At 44.4% G+C, this 18,772-nt stretch overlaps 2 protein-coding genes across 3 annotated transcripts in view; one reads left to right on the forward strand and one right to left on the reverse strand.

Moving 5' to 3' along the window:
• DOCK2 (dedicator of cytokinesis 2) overlaps positions 1 to 18,772 on the forward strand; it is a 374,023-nt gene that overhangs the window by 169,006 nt on the left and 186,245 nt on the right. The gene's annotated exons all lie outside the window — the stretch shown is intronic.
• The window catches only part of INSYN2B (inhibitory synaptic factor family member 2B), a 98,896-nt gene continuing 96,282 nt past the window's right edge, over positions 16,159 to 18,772 (reverse strand). The window contains exon 4 of the mRNA XM_081091713.1: positions 16,159 to 16,715. Within this exon, the coding sequence (XP_080947839.1) occupies positions 16,529 to 16,715 (187 nt within the window). The 3' untranslated portion in view covers positions 16,159 to 16,528. The remainder of the gene's footprint in view (positions 16,716 to 18,772) is intronic.

The raw sequence follows: 18,772 nt of genomic DNA on the forward strand, positions 1-18,772 counted from the left end.
CTCAGTGGATAGAGTGTCAGACTGCAGACCAAAGGGTCATGGGTTCAATTCCGGTCAGAGGCATGTACCTTGGTTGCAGGCTCCTCCCTAGCCTGGGCCCTGGCTGGGGGCATGTGGGAGGCAACCAATCAATGTGTTTCTCTCACATTGATATTTCTCTCTGTCTTTCTCTCTCTCTTGCACTCTTTTTAAAAATCAATAGAAAAATATCCTCAGGTTTAAAAACAAAACAAAACAGAAAATAGTGCCTGGATCATAGAAGGCACCAAATAATGGGGTCTATTATTTTTATGGTGTACAATGCTTTTCTCTGTCTCTTTGTATTAACAACACAGGCAGGTGGCCACCGCTTGGCCCTCATTTGCTACAGCCAGTTCTCTGAGATTTTTATCTGATGCTCTGCCCTGGTCGCTCGCCCTTCCTACACACACTTCTCACTGCTGCCCCCTTCAGCTTTGCCAGGACACTGCCCTACTCTCGAATGTTCAGTGGCTACCCACTGTCAACCAAATTAAGACATAAATGCATTAGTCTGCCTCTTCTCCACTCTGTCATCTGGCAGCAACCAAGTTTTTCATTTTCATTTCTTTTTCTCCATCTAAATTGGCTCTCTGGATACTGCCCAAACATGCCTGGCACATTCGCTCTCATGCTGCTTTCTTTGTCTGGAATGCCTTTATGTGCCGTTTCTCTCTGTTGAAACCCTCCCTAGTCTTCCAGGTCCAGCATAAATATGTTCTCTTATGAAGCTGCCCCAAATATCTCACCAACCTGTTTGGGACATCTTCTGCCCCTTCTTCTAAATCATACAGCTCTCTCTCTTCCTTTTTTTTTTTTTTTTTTAGAAAAGTTTCATTGAAGTATAATTTACAGACTTGAAAATTGAATGATTAGTCTTAGTAAATATATGCAGTTGTGCAGTCATCATTATAATTCAGTTTAGAACACTTCCTTCATCCCCCAAAGTTCCATTTGCAGTCACTTCCTGTCCACTCCTAGTCCCCATCCCCAGCCCTAAGCAACCATTTATCTACTGCCTGGCTCTTTTGACTTGCCTTTTCTGGAAATTTCACATATGTCTTTTGTGTCTGGACTTTTTTTTTTCTTGGAATAGTATTTTGAGGTTCATTTCTGTTTTAGGATGTGTAACTACTTAATTCCTTTTTATTGCTGAATAGCAGTACATTGTATGAAAATACCACATTTCGTTTATCCATTTACTACTTGATAGACATTCAAATTGCTTCCAACTTTTAGCTATTGTGTATAGTGCTGCTATGAACATTCACACACAGATTTTGTATGAACATATTTTAATTTCTCTTGGGTAGAAATCTAGGAGCGGAATAGTTGGGAGATGTGGAAAGTGTATGTCTAATTTTGTAAGAAAATGCCAAACTTTTCCATAGTGCCTGTACCATTTTACATTCCCACCAGCAATGTTTGAGGGTTCTAGATTATTTAAATGACCCACATTATCTATATATCTACATTTAGTATTGTCGGTCCTTGGGATTATAACAATTCTAGTGGATGTATAATGATTCTGGTTGTGTCTGATGACTTATGATTTTGAGCATGTTTCCATGTTCTCTCTCTCTCTCTCTCTCTCTCTCTCTCTTTGAGTCACTTTAATCTGTGAACTTGCCCTACTTGGCTCCTCACTCATACCTGAGACTTTGGAGGCCTGGCTCTGTCCATAGAATGGGATAATAATAGACCTTTTTTATAGAGTTGCTGTGAGAATTAAATGAGATGATCCGCAAGAAGCATCTGCACAGGTGTTTTCTTTATACACAATATTCATTTATTTATCCATTTAGTATTTTGTGAGAACTTCTTATGTACTCAGCACAAAGCCTCAGAAGTGAGTTAACTATGATCTGTGACCTCAAGAAAACCATGACCTACTCCAGTGAAAACTCTCTCAAGTGTCTCAAATTCACTCAGTTTATGACTCTCCCTCCCATTCACCTGCCACTGCTAATCACCCACTAAGTGCTGCTGTTTTCAGCACCTCTGGCCCCAAGTCCCTCCCCCACTGGTCTCCCATTGACTCTCAGAGCCCCTGTCGCTCTCAGTCATTGGATCATTGTACTTGGTCCATTGCAAGGAGATTTTCTGGTTTTGTGATTCATGCCCCTACATTCTGCAGACTCCCTTGAGGGCCAGGGGCATGTTTTACTCCTTTTCATCCTCAATACCCAGCAGTGTGCCTGGCATACGGTAGGTATTCAATAAATGTTTGTTCAAGTTATGAATGAGTGAACTACTCCCCCAAATGCTGTGCTATAGCAGACCTTCATGATTTTCTATGTGCTTTTCCCATAGTTCAGACCCCTTTTCCTCCTTCAACAAATGCTTTTTCTAAATGTGGAGAGCAGCCCACTTCTCAGGCAGGGGCAGCAGTGTTAGGAACCTCCTGCTCAGACTTGCCCTGCCCCCTGGGCTGATTCCGGGAACCTTGCAGAGGTTCAGAGCTGAAACTGAGTCATTACTCTCAATGACCCTTGAGTTTGCTGGTGTAATTACAATGCTGAGAGTGCTGAGAGAGGAGAACTCAGATGGGCAGCAAGCACACCTCACTAGGAGGAGGGATGTCCTGATCGAGGAGGAAGAAATAAACAGGCTTTTCTTAAGATGTAGCTTCATATTCACAAAAATGAGCTTACCCAGCAATTCTTAGAACTCTCTCCTCCAAATTAAAGAAAATGATGTGGGAAAGTAATTACTCAGAGGTCAAGGGTCCCTGTCTTAGCACTGAAAGCCCCAATTTAACTTCAAATTGGAATTTGACAAGGAGGAGAGATCCCCATTCCAACCGTCACTTTTAATTTTCCAGATATGATTTTTATTGGTTACCTTCCATTGCCTGGGAATATTAAACAACCAATATTTATGGCAAACACCCGATATGTCTAGTACTTCTGAAATCCCTACGAGGCCTTGATCAGGCACAGGGTGGCTGGTTTCTCTCGTGTCATTATGGGATTAAATAGTGACATTTTTTTCTTCTTATTTATGGAAGTGGGAACATTGCTATGAAAGGTGTTGGCTATTAAACATACAGGAACCATAGGGCTAGGATGATTGCTTCTTGCACAGAGCACATTGTAATTATCGTTTGCTGGAAATAACCATTCCTGCTTTGTTCTGTAGATTGCCTGCCTGAACAATGAGGTGTTTATGGTGACAAATGAGCAAAAGGAAATTTTGCAAAACAGAAAGCAAAAGACTTTTACATGGCTGCTGCCCTATCTTCCTCTCTTTGCCAGAATCTAATCTATTTACTTATGTAAGCAAAGAGTTTGACTTCGGTACTGAGAAAGGCAGCATGGGTTGGTAGAAGGATATTTTGGATAGGAGAGTGTCCACACTCATTTGGCAGAGGGTTAGCTCTGTGACAAGATGATTTCACAGCTCTAGACCTTGACCTCTGAGCAATGGACTCTGTCATTGTTGAGATGTTTTTCATACAACTAAGTTTCTTGACTTGGCCAATGCCCATTCTCTTTCCCTATCTCTCAAGCTTCTGAGTCGGGGACAGAAAATAGATGCTGCTTCATGTACCAACTCTGGTGGATTGGTATTAACTGCCTATCGTACTGCATTGAGAAAGATTCAGAGGCTTCATTTTGGCTCAGTGGGAAGGAGTGCTGAATTGATTAGTGATGTTTGTCATGAGCATAAGATTGGAGAAACACGAGGTACGCAAGACACTTGCACAATTATGTACAGACTAAAAAACCACTGGTGTTTTTCTGATCCAGTCCAAAAGGCCTTCTATAACTGATATTCTCTTCCACATAGTCTTGGTTCCTTTAAGAAGGTTGTGATTTAAGAGCAGAAGATACTGGAAAAAAGACACACACAATAATCAGAGAGTTTACAGTTTGCCAGGGAATGGTTTCTATTTACCACAGGTCATATTTTATCAAATGTAAGATGCACCCTGACTTTATGTGCCCAAAGAAAGTGAACATGCTGCCAATGAAACTGACACAGTGGTTTATTACTGCGTTGATTGTGAACTTACAAAATACAAAATATGTTAAAATACAAAAAGGAAGTTTGACTGAAAATCCCTACCATGTGATTGAGCACATCTTTGAACCCTCACAGGCAATTGTCATCATCTCTTATTATTTAGGAGGATAGATGTGAACCCTGGGGTGTGCGTGGTGCTATTCCATAGGTCTTGGAGCAGAGTAAGGAAACATGCATGGCTTGTTTGTGCGGGTGGCAGTCTCAGGGAACCCCTCCTGACCAAGGCTCCTCACTGCTGGCTGCTCTGGATAAGCCTGTCCCCTGCCTCTGGGCTCCCTGTTGCTGGGGACAGACAACCACATTGGGAGGATCCACCAGGGAAGGTAGACATTGCCAGAAGGTCTTGGAATGGAAATGGTCTGGTAATTTTGTTGGAATTGGGGATCTAGCTTTTATTTCGGGTAGTTAAAATAAGCCTCTGGGTGATATATTTTAGGCCTAATTACCCTTGTTTTCACAGAGAGTCTATTGAGTGATTAAATAAAGGTAAATACACTTGGCATCATGCCAGCTCCAGAAATTCAGAGCAGCTTGTTCTAAAAGGAAAAAATAATAGTGGAAACCACCCCATTCTTCATGGCTTAACCCACAATAGCACTTAAGACTCCAGAGAATACCTGAGTCATCAGAGAGTAAGGGCCACAAAGGCTGCCTTCACTTTGCAAATGGCAAATGGGCCAACTGTGTGCCCATTCTCTGCCACACTGTGAGCCCACAGACTCCAGGAAATCTGTGCAGAGGCCACAGAAAAACAGTGAGTGCCAACTCCACCCACCCCTGCCCCCTGGAGAACTGGTGTGAGGATAGCTAGGACCTGAGGAAGTGGGGTTCCCGGCTGGAAATGGTTGATTGACTCTTGACCTTCACTCAGGAACCCACCACTTCATTAAAAACCAGCATATCTGATGAAACTATCACTTATTAAGCAAACATCTTATTTCAGGCAGAGCACTAAGCGCTTTAGGTAGCTCTCTTAACCTGCATCAGGGGCTCATATTTTACATATGAGATAACTGAGGCACAGGAGAGGGTATATAACTTGCTGATTATCACACAACTTGTGAATGGAAGAACTAGGTTTGAACCCAGGCAGTAGTTTCCAGAGTCCCTGCTCTTAAACAGCATACTGTTCCACACAATTCTATACTATTAAAACCCATTAATTTTGTTCTCCAGACATCAAACATTTTAAAAGTACCAATGAGCTACCTTAAAGCCAGTTGTTGCACTGCCCAGACCATAGAATGTAATCGGATAACCTATGTGGAAACTTCCAGAAACCTATACAATGGCACAGAATTTTTGGTGGTTTTATGACACTGATATCTTTAGGATCAATCTCCTCAATTCTGGAAAATGAACCATAAAAAAACCTATAAAATGGGAGCAAGAACTTTTTTGTACTTGAGATTGGCACTTAGGAAATAGCAGGATTAAGAGAAGAAGACAGAGCTGGAACGGAGACATGGAGATTCTGATGTGTCCTGAGGGGAGAGAGTCTCCTTCCACAGCAGGCATCTCCTGGTTCTGTCCATTCCAGGCCGAAAGGCCTCGCAAATCCAATCCTCCTCTCCACCACCCGTACCACGAACCCAGCTTGGCCATGACCGTCCTTCATGGCTGCCATTGCTACATCTTCTTGTCCCCTTGGAGTTCTTCACACTGTAGTCAATGTGGTCTTTTCGAGGAAAACTTTCTTGATGAGAAAGCGTCAGTGGCCTCATGGTGGCTGAGACTCTGGGAGATTGATGATCATTAAAATCTCCTGTCAAAGAAGAGACAGCAATTGGAGAGTTTAAGCCTCTTGCCCAGCATCACACGCTTGGGAAGGAGGCAGCTAGAGTCCCAACCCAGGTCTGCAGCGTGTGAAACTGACATGTTAATCATTTCACTATACCTGTCTGGGCAGTGGTTTCCTGAGATAAAATGAATTGAGAAAATCCCTGAGAGAGAGAGAGAGAGAGAGAGAGAGAGAGAGAGAGAGTGTGTGTGTGTGTGTGTGTGTGTGTGTGTGTTTTGGAGGGAGATCAGGTTTAGAAGGGGAAAACAACATTATATAGGAGACCTGAAATTGGGTGGCAACCATAAGGTGGCATAATGAGCTTGGGGGAGCCTGGTTGTTTACTGAATGAAAATTTGGATGGTGCTTATGTCCTGGGGGGAAGGGGAAAGCTTTGCTATAATAAGGATTTTGGTAATTGCATATCAAAGAGTACTTGGCCTAAAATCTATATGCAAAATATGCATTAGTATCTCAATTTCCAAGGGACCCATAGCACAAGTTGGCAGGAGTCAGTTATCAAGATAGACTTTAAGGGACTGGGTGTCCTTCTTGAAGGCCATGACACATTTGAGTAGGTGGAGAGGAAGGACTAGGGGATTCTAAGAGGGAGCAGCATGTTCTACCTTCTCTCCTGCTCCGTGAAACCTCCTCTCATTGCTCCAGGTCGTTTTTCTTGTGACCTCATAGTTCTTTGTCCATTTTTCAGTTACAGCATTGCCATGCCGTATGGGATTGTCTCTCTGCCTATCTGTGTGCCATGGTAGACTTAGGTGCTTCAGGCAAGGGGCTGTGTCCTATTATCTTTGAGGGTCCTGTCCATTGGCCCTGGGCCGGGCAGGTAGCTATGGAAGTGAGTTAGTGGAAAGAACAAACTAATTGAAAGTCCAAATTAATGTCTAGCTTTAAAAGAATTCTGTCTTAGAAAACAAGATGAGGAAAGATTTGTTTCACATCAGGCTTTCCCTCAAGGGCCTTTTAAATATAAAATTCCCCAATACTTTACTAGCCCTGTGTGGTATAATTCTTTTAGACAGTGTTTGAGAGCTGGAATGTCAGAGCCAGTTTCATTCTCCAAACCTTTCTTCTGTTAGATGATGAACCCCCGATGAGGGAAGTAAGAGAAGACAGGAGATAGAGGTTCCAAAATGTGTTAAAACAGCAGCTGCGTCCTCCAATGGAGCAGACCTTGGCCAAGAGGAGAGAGTGCTCTGAGATAACACACATTCTGAAGCCGCTGCCGCCCTGATGTGTCACACGTGGCTCAGCAGCCCACGCCTTGAGGTTGTGCTGGGGAGGGTAGCTCAGGCCCTGGAGAAGCTGATGCCTGGCCTGAGCCTCCACGAGCCACCCAGGGCCCCTGGGGTCAGCACCCAGAGAGGGAGAGGCAGAGACTGAGTTTGGGAATTAAACACTGAGTATTAGGAAATGCCTGGCCAGTATGTCATCATCCTAATGAAATTACCTCCAAACATCTCAGTGCCTTTTGGCGGCTGTTAGTGGAGCTGGACAGATCTGATTCTGACGGGTCCTTTTTAGTGTGTTTTTAAAGGTATCTCCCATCCTGTTTCCTGGCACTGGAAGAGAGGCGAGCCTTTTCTTGTTCTGGGAGAATATAGAAGCTTTAGAACTTTAGAATGTCTGCTGTCTGGGCACCGACACAGCGCCCTTTCATGCCCAGCGATGCTTTCTGGGGGCCATGGCGTTGGGGCGCAGAGTCTGGAATTGAAAAGGCTCTGACTGGCTGGGAACTGGCCTCATTTCACAGCTAGGAAGTGTCTTCACAACCCTGCTCCTCAGTCCCCTCGTCTGCAAAGTGGGGCCAATGGTTATTACCCGTCCACCCCTGGCGAGGATCGAATAAAAACTCATGTGTGAAGCTCGCAACCCAGGCTTCTCGCTCAGCAGGCTTCAAGAAATAAGAGCCGTCACGATTCTCCTTCAGCACTCAAGTCTTCTCTCTCCATTAATGCAAGATCAATGGACCAGGTCGCAAACTATTTTATGGCCTCGACTTAGGATCTCTCCTGAACTTGGGAAGTATTATCAAGCTGTCACCACAGCTGGGCTGTGAATAAAGCCCCCTTGAGATGAAATCAGCCACCATATGTCTGCTACAAAAGCCTGAACGCAAACTGAAGGGAGGGGCCCATGACTGTGTTCTGAGGGATGGGAGGTGCCCATGGAGAAGCCCAGGGATACACTGCAAAGGAGCAGGTCTCCCCACAAGGCTCTATCCATGCCATCCCTGCCTAGGTCCCTGGCCTTCTTAAGTGACTCAAAGGAATCTATTTTGTCACCTGCTCCTTTAAATTCAGAACCCATTTTTCTAGATTAACACCACTCTCACACAGTGTGGCCTTTGTGCAGCCATGGAATATTCATGAGTATTCTTTAATAGCATGAGGAAGTTCTATGACTTAAATACAGAGAAAGGATTACAAGAGTATAACAACAACAAGGATGCCATCAGGGACCCCGAAGGTCGGGGAGGGAAGACTATGGCCCCTCAGTGGAGGCCCTGGATCTCTCAGAAGTCAGGCCCAGGGACCATGTTCCAAGGCTAAAATTATGTTGGCATCTTCTCTTAAAGGACACATGGTTTGTACATTTCTGTAGTTTCACATTTTCTAAAATGATTTTGCTTTCCTTTTATAAACCAGAAAAAAACAACAACCTTAAACACTGTTTTTAAAAAAGTAGGAATTAATGCGACAGTCAAGCACTTTTATGTGTATAATTTCCCTTTTCTTTTAACCAGCCTGTGGCACCAGATGGCTCCACTTTAAAGACAGTGGTGGGGGAAGGAGGGGGAAGTACTTGTTTAAAATTTTGCAGAAAGGGGCAGAAATGAGGACTCCTGGTCTCTTGTTTTGACCTGTGTATTTTGTCTCCAAATTTTCTCCCAATTCCCTCAATAAGCCTTTATGAAGCATTTATAGCATCTCAGGCCATGTGCTGAGCACATGGGGGGTCCAAGAGATGTAGGTGACAATTCCTGTCCCCCAGGACTCTGCTCCTGGTAGATGTGAGTGTGAAAGATTGACAGGAGAAATGCCCAGATAATAAAGCAGCAGCCTGTACAAAGCGCTGCATACTCAGAGGATGGAGTGACTAATCCCATGGTGGGGGAGGGGATGATCAGAAAAAGTTACAGAGAAGAGGTGACATTTAAATCACAGCTCGCTGTCTGGCATGGCAGCAAAGAGCCCAAGCTTCCAAATTTGGCAGACCTTGAGAGAACTTCAGCCCTTACCCCCTCATACTTGTGGACTTTGACCAGTTACTTATCTCCCTCCAAGCCTCAGTTTTTCTTCTGGAAAATGGGAGTAATCATAAGCAACCTCATGATAATTTTTTCAGGAGTAAATAAGATAACGGAAGCAAATCATTCAATTATAGCCCATTGTAACTTCAACAAACCAGAGCTTTTAGAAAAACAAAACAATTAGTAGTGATGTAGCTACTATGAAATGTCCCATCAAAATGAAAATTATTTCCCATGGTAGATAGGTAATGGAATAGCATCCCAGGCAGAGGGAACAGCATGTGCTAAGTCACTGATATGTAATAGCTTCTGACATTTTGGAAAGCAGCAGGAGGTGGGTACAGGAGAAAGTGGAGTAGTTGGAAGTTAGACTATACATTCTGGGTTGAGTCTGATTTCAAGGAGCCTTGTTTGCTATGGGAGGAATTTTACGTTCTAGAGTGGTGGTGGGGTAGAGATTAAGAAAAAAAGCCAGGGAATGGCATGGCCAGATGTGTGTCTCAGAGAGATCCCAAGGCAGCCAGGAGGAGGCTGGGTCCACGGGAGCTGGAACACTATAAGGGAACGTAGACTTTGAAGGTCAGTGCAGTGGGCCACATGGGACAGACAAGGATTCGTGATGAAGTATTTCCATTCAATTAAAAAATTTTTGGATTTAAGACTTCACAAGGTAAGGAAAGCAGTTCCTACTCTCAGGACACAATGTATAGTGGAGAAAGAGGGAGAAAACTAGAAATAGCCATACTTTAGGACAAAGAATCATCACAAGAGAATTGAGGACAGCCTTGAGACGGTCAGAAGGAGGCGGTGTGACATCCAGGGGGTCAGGTCAGAAAAGACAGGAGCTTATTTTCAGACCTCCCCCCCCCCCACCCCCAATGGACCACAATGAGCAAGGGCAGCATCTGCAGTTTCCCTGCCCGACACAGAGCAGGAATCAATGCCTGTTTATTGGGGAAAAAAAGTGATTGTGAACTGAGGTTCATCTGAGACATTTCTTTGGGGCTGGTGGTGCCTAGAGTGAAGAGGGAGGGATCCATTTCAGGAAATCCCCAAAAGTCAGTGGGCTGAGTTAGTGGATGTCAGTGGCTTTGTTTTGCTTCCTGTGACTTTGGTTTTTGCTCTCTTTGATCCCTAGGCATATATATTTGATACTGAAGGCATATATATTTTTTTATATCTTGAAACAAATAAGCAAACAAAAAAACATGACAACAGCACATAACTCCTGCCCTCCCTCCCCAATATGGGATTAGTGCCTGCGGGACTGGGCGCAGGCCGGCTTAGTGTGCGGGTGGAAACGCTGTGTGAACCTCTCATGGTTTCAACAGTTGAAGTGACTCAGTCCACTTGGCTCAGGAGAAAGGCTGCTTATTTGTCAGCATCACTAGGGCATCACAGCATCGCGTGTGCTCCCTGGGAAAGCGGCCCGAGTACCAATAAGAGGTCACTGTGTTTAGCTGATGATTTAAAACATATATAATGGTCTTTTGCCAGAAAAAAAAAAAGGTATGGGTTTCATTTGAGTGAAATTTAGTGTAAGATAGCTATGGATATTGAGAATTTGTGGAAGCCATTCGTGATAATAAAGCTTTTATTTGCTTTGGAGCAAATAATCCTTTGGTGTGATGTTTATTGTCTTTTGATTTTAGTTGTGGTTTAAGCCAAGGCAGAATGCTCTGCCCTAAATGCTTCTTCAGCGAGACAGACCCTGTCTCCTTTAAATTGCATTTGTCTGAAATGGACTCGGTCACATGCAATAAATTCTGGCATTTTAATGGAAACATTACAGCAAAAATAGTTAACAATCTGCTTTAATTTCAGAACCAATTTTCCCCTTCATACAGTAAGGCAGTATCTTGGTAAAATGTGCAAAACGCGTTGGCATTTAATTATGATGGCAATTTGTTCTGAAGCAAGGTTAACCGGGCTGTCAGTATTCTGGATAAAGGGGTTGGGGGCTTGGCAGAGGGGGAGGGTAGCAGTGGCTTGGTGTCTGGGTCCTGAATACCATGCAGACCACGGTGGAATCAGGAGCCCTGGCCTATTAGCTGATGAAGGTCCAAATCAGTGGGAGGCTGGGTGTTCCTGGGAGCACAGGAGCAGCCTGTGTGCACCAATGGGTCCGTCCCTGTGCCAGACTGAGAGACAAGGAAACCATCTGGGAATCATTTCTTCATGTCTCTCCGCTGCATCTAATCCATTCCCCAATTTATTCCTGCAACAACTATTTGCCTCCCATTGCACAGGTGCTGGAGGTACAGAGGTGAGCAAAAACAGGCAGGATTCCTGTCTTAGGGAGGTTATACGCAAACTGAGGCCCAGTGCACGAAATTCATGCATGGGTAGGGTCCCTAGGCCTGGCCGGTGATCAGCGCTGATCAGGCTCCCCGCCTCCCTGCCTCCCACCTCCTCCTTCCCTTGCCACCCACATGCCACCACTGTGCAGTCTGTCCCCCTCCCCCCCCACCCCCCCCACCCCCGCCTGCCTCCCTGACTCCTCCTTCCCTTGCCACCCACATGCCACCACTGTGCGGTCTGTCCCCCCCCTTCCCCCCCTCCCCCGCCCACCCGCCTCCCTGCCTCCCACCGCCTCCTTCCCTTGCCACCCACATGCCACCACTGTGCGGTCTGTCCCCCTCCCCCCCCACCCCCCCACCCCCGCCCGCCTCCCTGACTCCTCCTTCCCTTGCTCCCTTAACACCCGCTGCTGCCTCTGGTCACCCTCCATGTTCTGTGCTGCCATATATATATATATGGGGGGAAAAGACATAAATCAAAGGATGATGCACAGGTAAGTACAAGGATAACTGAGCTAATGGCTTTGATGGAAGGTCCTTGGTGCCAGGTGACCGTGTTAGAGGGGCATTGGGTGTGGTATGGGCAGTGGTGGTAGTAGCATGGAAGGCCTTGCTGGGAAGCTTACTCTGCTGGATCTTGGCGGGGAGGGTGACATGGTGGGTATTGTCCCAGGCACAAGGACAAGTGCACAGAGACCCTGGAGGGAGTGTTGCATGCTAGGCCTGAGGAGCTCAAGGTGACTCAGTGTGACTGAAGAGCAGATAGCACAAGGCTCTCAAGTCTAGCATCAGTGGTTCCTGAAGCTGCCCTGGGCGCTGGCGTCTGGTAGACTCTTATGTGTTCCACCCACCAACCACATTGCTTCCAACACTCACTTCCCCACGTGATTGCTGCGAGTCCTGGGACCACTCAACTAGCCTCACGTAATTGCCTGATGCTTGAAATGGCAGGGTCCCAACTGCCACGGTACCATTCACCTCCAGGATATCTGATCCCTCAGAGTGCTGTGCTGGGCTGATCTGCCTGCATATCCTGGATCACTGAGGACTTTGTTAAGTAATGTTCATTGCCATGGTCTCTGGTCTTTCTCAGGCAGGAAGAGTTCATTCCCTTATCACTACCACTTTTTGCCTGGAGAAAATCTTGAGCCTGTTTCTGAAAACCCACTGCAGCCCCATGAAGGCATCTTCCGTCCTCTTTCTCAATGTACTTCAATCAACAAATGAGTGAATACACACTTATTGAGCACCTGTTGTGTGCCCTCCCTGTGCTCAGGGCTTTCACCCACTTAGTTTTTAGACACCCTTGTAAGGCAAAGGTTATGTTCAGTTTTATAAGAATCAGAGGCTCACTGAGGGCTGAGGTTAACTTTCCCAAGGTCACCTAGCAAAAAGAAGGTCGCAAAATATCAAACCCATGTGTCAAGACTTCTGACTCTATGTCCAGTCCCCCACCCCACAAATTGGTAAATAAGCTGGTTTTAGATGGCTCGGGGGGGGGGGGGGCAGGATGAGGGAATTTAATAACATGATGGGAAAGTTTTTTTCTTTTCAATTCTCTCTCGAACATCCCGATCAATCAAGTAGAAAACATATTTGGTATCCAAATGGCCTTAGCACATGTTGAAGTTTTGCTAACTCCCTTAACAAAGAGAGCTGGTCTCAGGCTTGGCACTTTCAACACTCAACAGTCTCTAACAAGAATTTAATAAAATTATTTTTATTTCATCCTCTATATTTGGAACATAATTGGTTTTCTTTGTGGTGGTATTATAAAGTTGCCTTTTAAGGAAGAAAATTATAGGAAAAATAAAGAAAAATATTGACTAAATTATAGGTCTGGTATGTGGATATAATAATGATAAAAACATGAATGTGTGTTCATCCAAATGAGCTGGGAAGTGTCCTGTTCATTCACTCTGCCTCCCTTGCTCCCAGGACACATGGTGTGTCACCATTATGGCCCTAAATTCTGAATCTGTTCTTTGTTGTCCTGGAAAACATATAGAAGAGGTTGTAACAAAAACTATCCCTATCATTAGGACCATTGAGGTATCAATCTTCTTTTTAAAAAATATATTTTTATTGATTTCAGAGAGGAAGGGAGAGGGAGAGAGAGATAGAAACATCCATGATAAGAGAATCATTGATTGGCTGCCTCCTACACACCCCACACCAGGGACCAAGCCCACAACAGGGGCATGCGCCCTGATTGGCAATCGAACTATGACTTTCTGGTTCATGGATCAATGCTCAGCCACTGAGCCACGCCGGCTGGCCAGAGATCATCCTTCGTAAGTTTAAATCAACCCAAGCTAGTAATGGAGTCTTAAAACCTAGGAAAAATATGTAAGTTTATTGCAAAAGATAATATCCCATTTAAAATAGTTTAGAAATTTACAAAAACTTACATTATACATTGCTTTTAAGAAGGGGCTCTACAGATGAGCTGGTATTAAGTTCCAAGTATAGCGGGTACACATTTTTTCTTAACTACAGAGAAAGCAGCTACATAAACTCCAGCAATTTAAGTTGATGTATCAGTCTTTTCCCCTTCAATTTTATAAAAGTAATCTTGGCTAAATTAATCTCTCTCTGTAAAACCATATAACCTCAAGTACAGCATTTTTGCAGATTATCATGGTAGATGTTACATAATATTTTACAAAGACGTGATTTTCACATGAGTAGATAGGTATAGAGTTTTGGTCTATGAATATGTGTGGGTGTTTTTTTTTTTAAAAAAAAAAACAGAGATGATCATTTTTATTAGCAGGAAGGTGTTTACTGAATCCCTTTCCCTCATAATGATTTTAAATGTTCAATTTCCAGAAGAGACCTCCTTCCCAGTTTCAGGATGGTGGCCCCAGCAATGCTGTGTTGTGCTTTGGTATAGATTCATTGCAGTCCCATTTGGTTTTATTTTTAGAAATATCAACATTTTCTACCCCAATTTCATTTTTCAGTTGAGGGTTTATCTGATATCTCCAACTAAACATAAGTATATAAGAACGTGCGCTTTTTAATTACCCAAGGTTTGGGTTCTACTCTGAGAGAATGGCCTTAAACACCTCTTCATCAATCTGGGCTAAGTTTGGCAAATGAGCCAGCTCAGCTCTGGGTCATTCTGCTCATTTGATGTTGGACCATGCACAGAGCTTATAAAGTGGATTGAGTAGGTGTTGATATCTCCATTTCAGAATGGACAAACAGGCCCTGACATTTTAAGCAGTTTGTTAAAGGATAGTGGACTAGGCTATTCTGTTGCCTGGGTCTCTTAATTCCCGAAACAGGATTATTTTCATGCTGCCCAAGATTATAAATTAATTTGAAAATTAATGTAAGCAAAGCGAATTAAGATGGAAGCTCTACTACAAGATAAAATTACATAAGAGATCCCACATGATTTTGCTTTATTGGGTTATCCTTGATGCTGTTCTTTTCCATTGTTGGGGCCAACTGAGAGTTGATTGTGTGGATACAGAAAGATCTGTGGCTTTCAGCCAGTGGGAGCATATCTTATTGAAATGTGGCTTCCTCCGTATGACAAGTGTATTTATCTTAATTCCCACTTAACATTAAGGATGCCGGTCTCACTTTCTGGGTTTAAACATTACACTAGAAACAGAACAAGAACATCTTGAATGACATTCCAAGACTTAAATAGTGCAAGCTGAGGTTCCTTGCCAAATTTTCCCCTCACTCTTGCTGAAAGAGCTTGCACACTGCAGTGCTGTGGCAGGAGCAGGTGCAGCTGTCGGAGTGGTTTGCTTCATTCGTCTCAGTTTGCAGTGGGGGTACATTCATCCCAGACTCTAACTCAGACACCTGATCTTGAGCAAAGGGGGGTATGAAATGCCTTCTTCATTGAATGCCATGTTGAGCTTTAGGATCCCTTTTCTAAGCAGCATCCACCTGAGCACAGGCTGGTAGAGAATTTAACGAGAACGCACCCCTCATCCCCCAAAGTATGGAGAAGTTACTTAATTATATTATGTTAGTACTTTGTTCAGCCATGCAAGTTTGACTGGACCCACATGTATAGGGGTCTTGTCAAAAGAAGGAGCCAGACTTTAAAAGAATTCAGACTTTGGGAAGGGAAGGTCTTTAATACTAAAATGGAAAAAAATATATATCCCTCCTCCTGCTGCTTCTTCAATCAGGTGATCATTGAAGGGATCACCAGGAAGGGAGATTATGTAGATTAATATACTTAACAACCTATCTACAAAGCTATTGCAGGGATGAATGGGTGAGAACCAGTGTTGTGTTTTATCCTAGTCGTATTTATGTTACTGATCAGATGAAACAGACAGGTTGCTGCATCTCATGATCTTACTAAATGTTGCAGGGAAATCAACTGTGAAATCTTAAAGTTCAAACCAAATCCCACCTATTTTCCAGGTGGTCTCATGCCCCAGGCTGAGAAGCATGGTGGCCTAAGGTGGGCCCTGGAGCTACAACCGCAGGAGAGACACCAAGTTCCTTACCCCCTGCAGTGACCTTACCCTGCCACAGACTGGAAGACCCCGCAGCATGAGATGACAGATTCTTAATTTGGGGTCAAGGGGCTATTTTAAAGTAAAAATGACCCAGCCCACCAGGCACTCTTGCATTTTTGCCCTGCGCATTTCTGTCATGCTATGTATGCCAACATCTTAGAAAACGGCCAGTGTATGTAACTGATCCTTCCTGGTGTATCAGTTTCTAGCTCTCCTCTAACTTCCTGCTCTACATAACATTGCTTTTTTGTTTTTCTTTTTCGGATGACAAACCAAGGATGAGAAGAAAGTGCTTAGCATCATAGAGGTGTTGGAGAGTCAATGGGGACTTTGTTCAGGGTGGGAACCTAGACTCGCAAACCAGGATTGTGGCCTAGTCGTGCGTGATGGGGAACTAGGCCAGTGGTCACTCTAGGGTCCGTGAAGCCCTCAGCAAACAGTGGCGCTCATTCAGGTGAGGTTGGTGGTCAGGGGTCCCGCAGCAGCTAACCCAGCCGCGAGTCTTTCCGGTTTCGCAGGTTGAGTGGCTCTCGGTCTGGGTCCTTTGCTAAGAAGCAGAGAAGACCTGAGGGCAGTGGTCCCCATCTCAGGGAGGTCTTGGGGGAGGGCAGAGTGCATGGTCCCAACAAACTCAGATCCACCAGAAGCATTTCTTCTTCACCTTCTTGGTTTTCCGCCTTAAGTCCTGTTTCTCAGGAACAGGGGGTTCTGCTGTGGACTTTGGTGGGGGACATGGCTCCTCAACTGGTTCTGCTTCCTCCAGACTCTGTAGAACTTCATGGAACCTGCCTTCCTGCTGCCGAAAATCATATTCTACACTGAAAAACACAGGACAAGGAAGGACAGTAAATTCGAGTCAGCACATATGGCTTTAGCATCACCAAGGGCCCAACTGATATGGAAGAGCATGGCCTTCGACATCTGGTCCCAGATGCTTAGGTACCTACTGGCTATATGACCTTAGAAAAATTGTGCCATCTCCCATCCATCCATCCATTCATCCACTCATCCATCCATCCACTCATCCATCCATCCATCCAACCATCCATCCTTCTCATGGCTCAACACTGTGCTCAGTTATGGTACACAACAAGACAGACAGACAGACATGGACACTGCTCTTGTGGATCTTACTTCTAAGTGTGTGAGACAGATGGTTAAAGTAACAATTGCTTTTAAAATATGCCTTGTATCTATCTCAACTGTGCCTACTTTCCTGCTCTTTATCCATACACCTCTACCAAATGATAAAAGCATACACAAAAACCAGCTATCTTTTTCTCCTTATATGTGACATTTCTCTGCCTTCATAATTTGAATAAACAATGGCAACAACAAACCACCTGAGTTTGTCAAGACTTACAGCAGTGTCCTAATACCAATTGGAAAAAAGAATGCTATGGGTGAATCCAGAATGTGGACAGAACTGGCAGGCCCGGGGAGAGAAGAGCCAGGAGACAGAATGAAACTGTCTCATCATCACAATTTAAAGAGCAGCCCAATATAGAGGATAGAACAAAAGCTTTGAGTGGAACATTCCCAAGTTTGAACAAGGTTATACCACTCACCGGCTAGGTGACCTTGGACAAGTTGCTTCTCTTTCAGAGACTCAGTTGAAAGTGGGGGTTATAAAGCTCTCTCACTGGACAGTTTACAGATGGGACACAATGACAGGTGAAATGTCTTCACGTAGGATATGGTCTCTGCCCACTCCACTCTTCACTAAGTCTTTTGTCTTCCTATCTTATGGGCTAAATGTCTCTTCACTCATACCTGAAGCTCTTAAGTAATTGTATACCTTGCCAGCATTATCACTCTTCACCCCTCCCCTCCATGTACATTCAGAAAAGAATACATTCTATGTTTCTATGGAAACACCACAGGATTGCCTTATAATCATTGGGACTTAGAGCTCTCCCCACACCCCTCTTGCAACTGCCCCCACTGATTTTGACAATTGGAAGGAGATTGAAAGTAACTTCTTTTCAAGGCCAGGCAAAAAGCAGAGCATAGAGAAGTGTGTGAACTTAGGAAAGAAATTGATTAATGTTTTGTTTTTTTTTTTTAGGCCAAAGCAATTTATTAACATAAAGGAAAATTGTCACTTTCCTTCTTATTCTTGACAAACTATTCTTTAGTTTGGATGAATGTATAGGGTCTCATTTCTTTTCATCTTGTCACTGGATGGAGGAAAGGAGATACCCTTCAACTTCCTTTTTAGCCAACTCGCACCATATTCAGCGACCTCTTGATAAGGGGAATAAATTGTGAGAAGTCAAGGAGAGGGTTGTTTGTAGATTCTAGGGAATGCCATCTGCCTTGGGTTTGGTATCAAGGTGAATACCAGTGACTTTTTAACCTTGCTCCCCCTTCTCTTCTTCTCTTAATTTCCCTCCCAGCCCACCCTTACCATCTCTTGCCACCCATATTCTGTACAGATGAAGAGGAGTGCCGAGGGCTTAGTTTGCAGAGCTCTGGCTCACAGTGGGGGCCAAGAAATTGCTACAGTACAGAATTCAGGCCTGGGTCCATTGAGGTCGTGTGGAGCAGTCGAGGTCAGTGCGGTTGGTCCAGTGAGGAATATCTGACACCTGGTTGAGGCTGCCCCAGTCATTGTCTAAGGGAGCCTTGGGGCCCTGCCCATGTAATCTGTCTGGGTGTGGTACTGCATTGCTTTGGAAAGTGAGCTGTCTGCCTGCCAGGAATGGGAGAGAGCTTTCAGGTCTCCCTTGGGAGAGCACCTCACTAATCCAGCTCACAGATCAATGCCCCAGCCACCAGGGGAGGTGAAAAGCACAGGGATGTTTTTCTAGGAAATCGGAAGCAGTGGGAAGCCTAAGTTATAACTTGTTGGGAAGAAGAAATAGTGAGAAGC

Source organism: Myotis nattereri (assembly GCF_964212035.1).
Source record: "Myotis nattereri genome assembly, chromosome: 5".
Taxonomy (NCBI): Eukaryota; Metazoa; Chordata; class Mammalia; order Chiroptera; family Vespertilionidae; genus Myotis; species Myotis nattereri.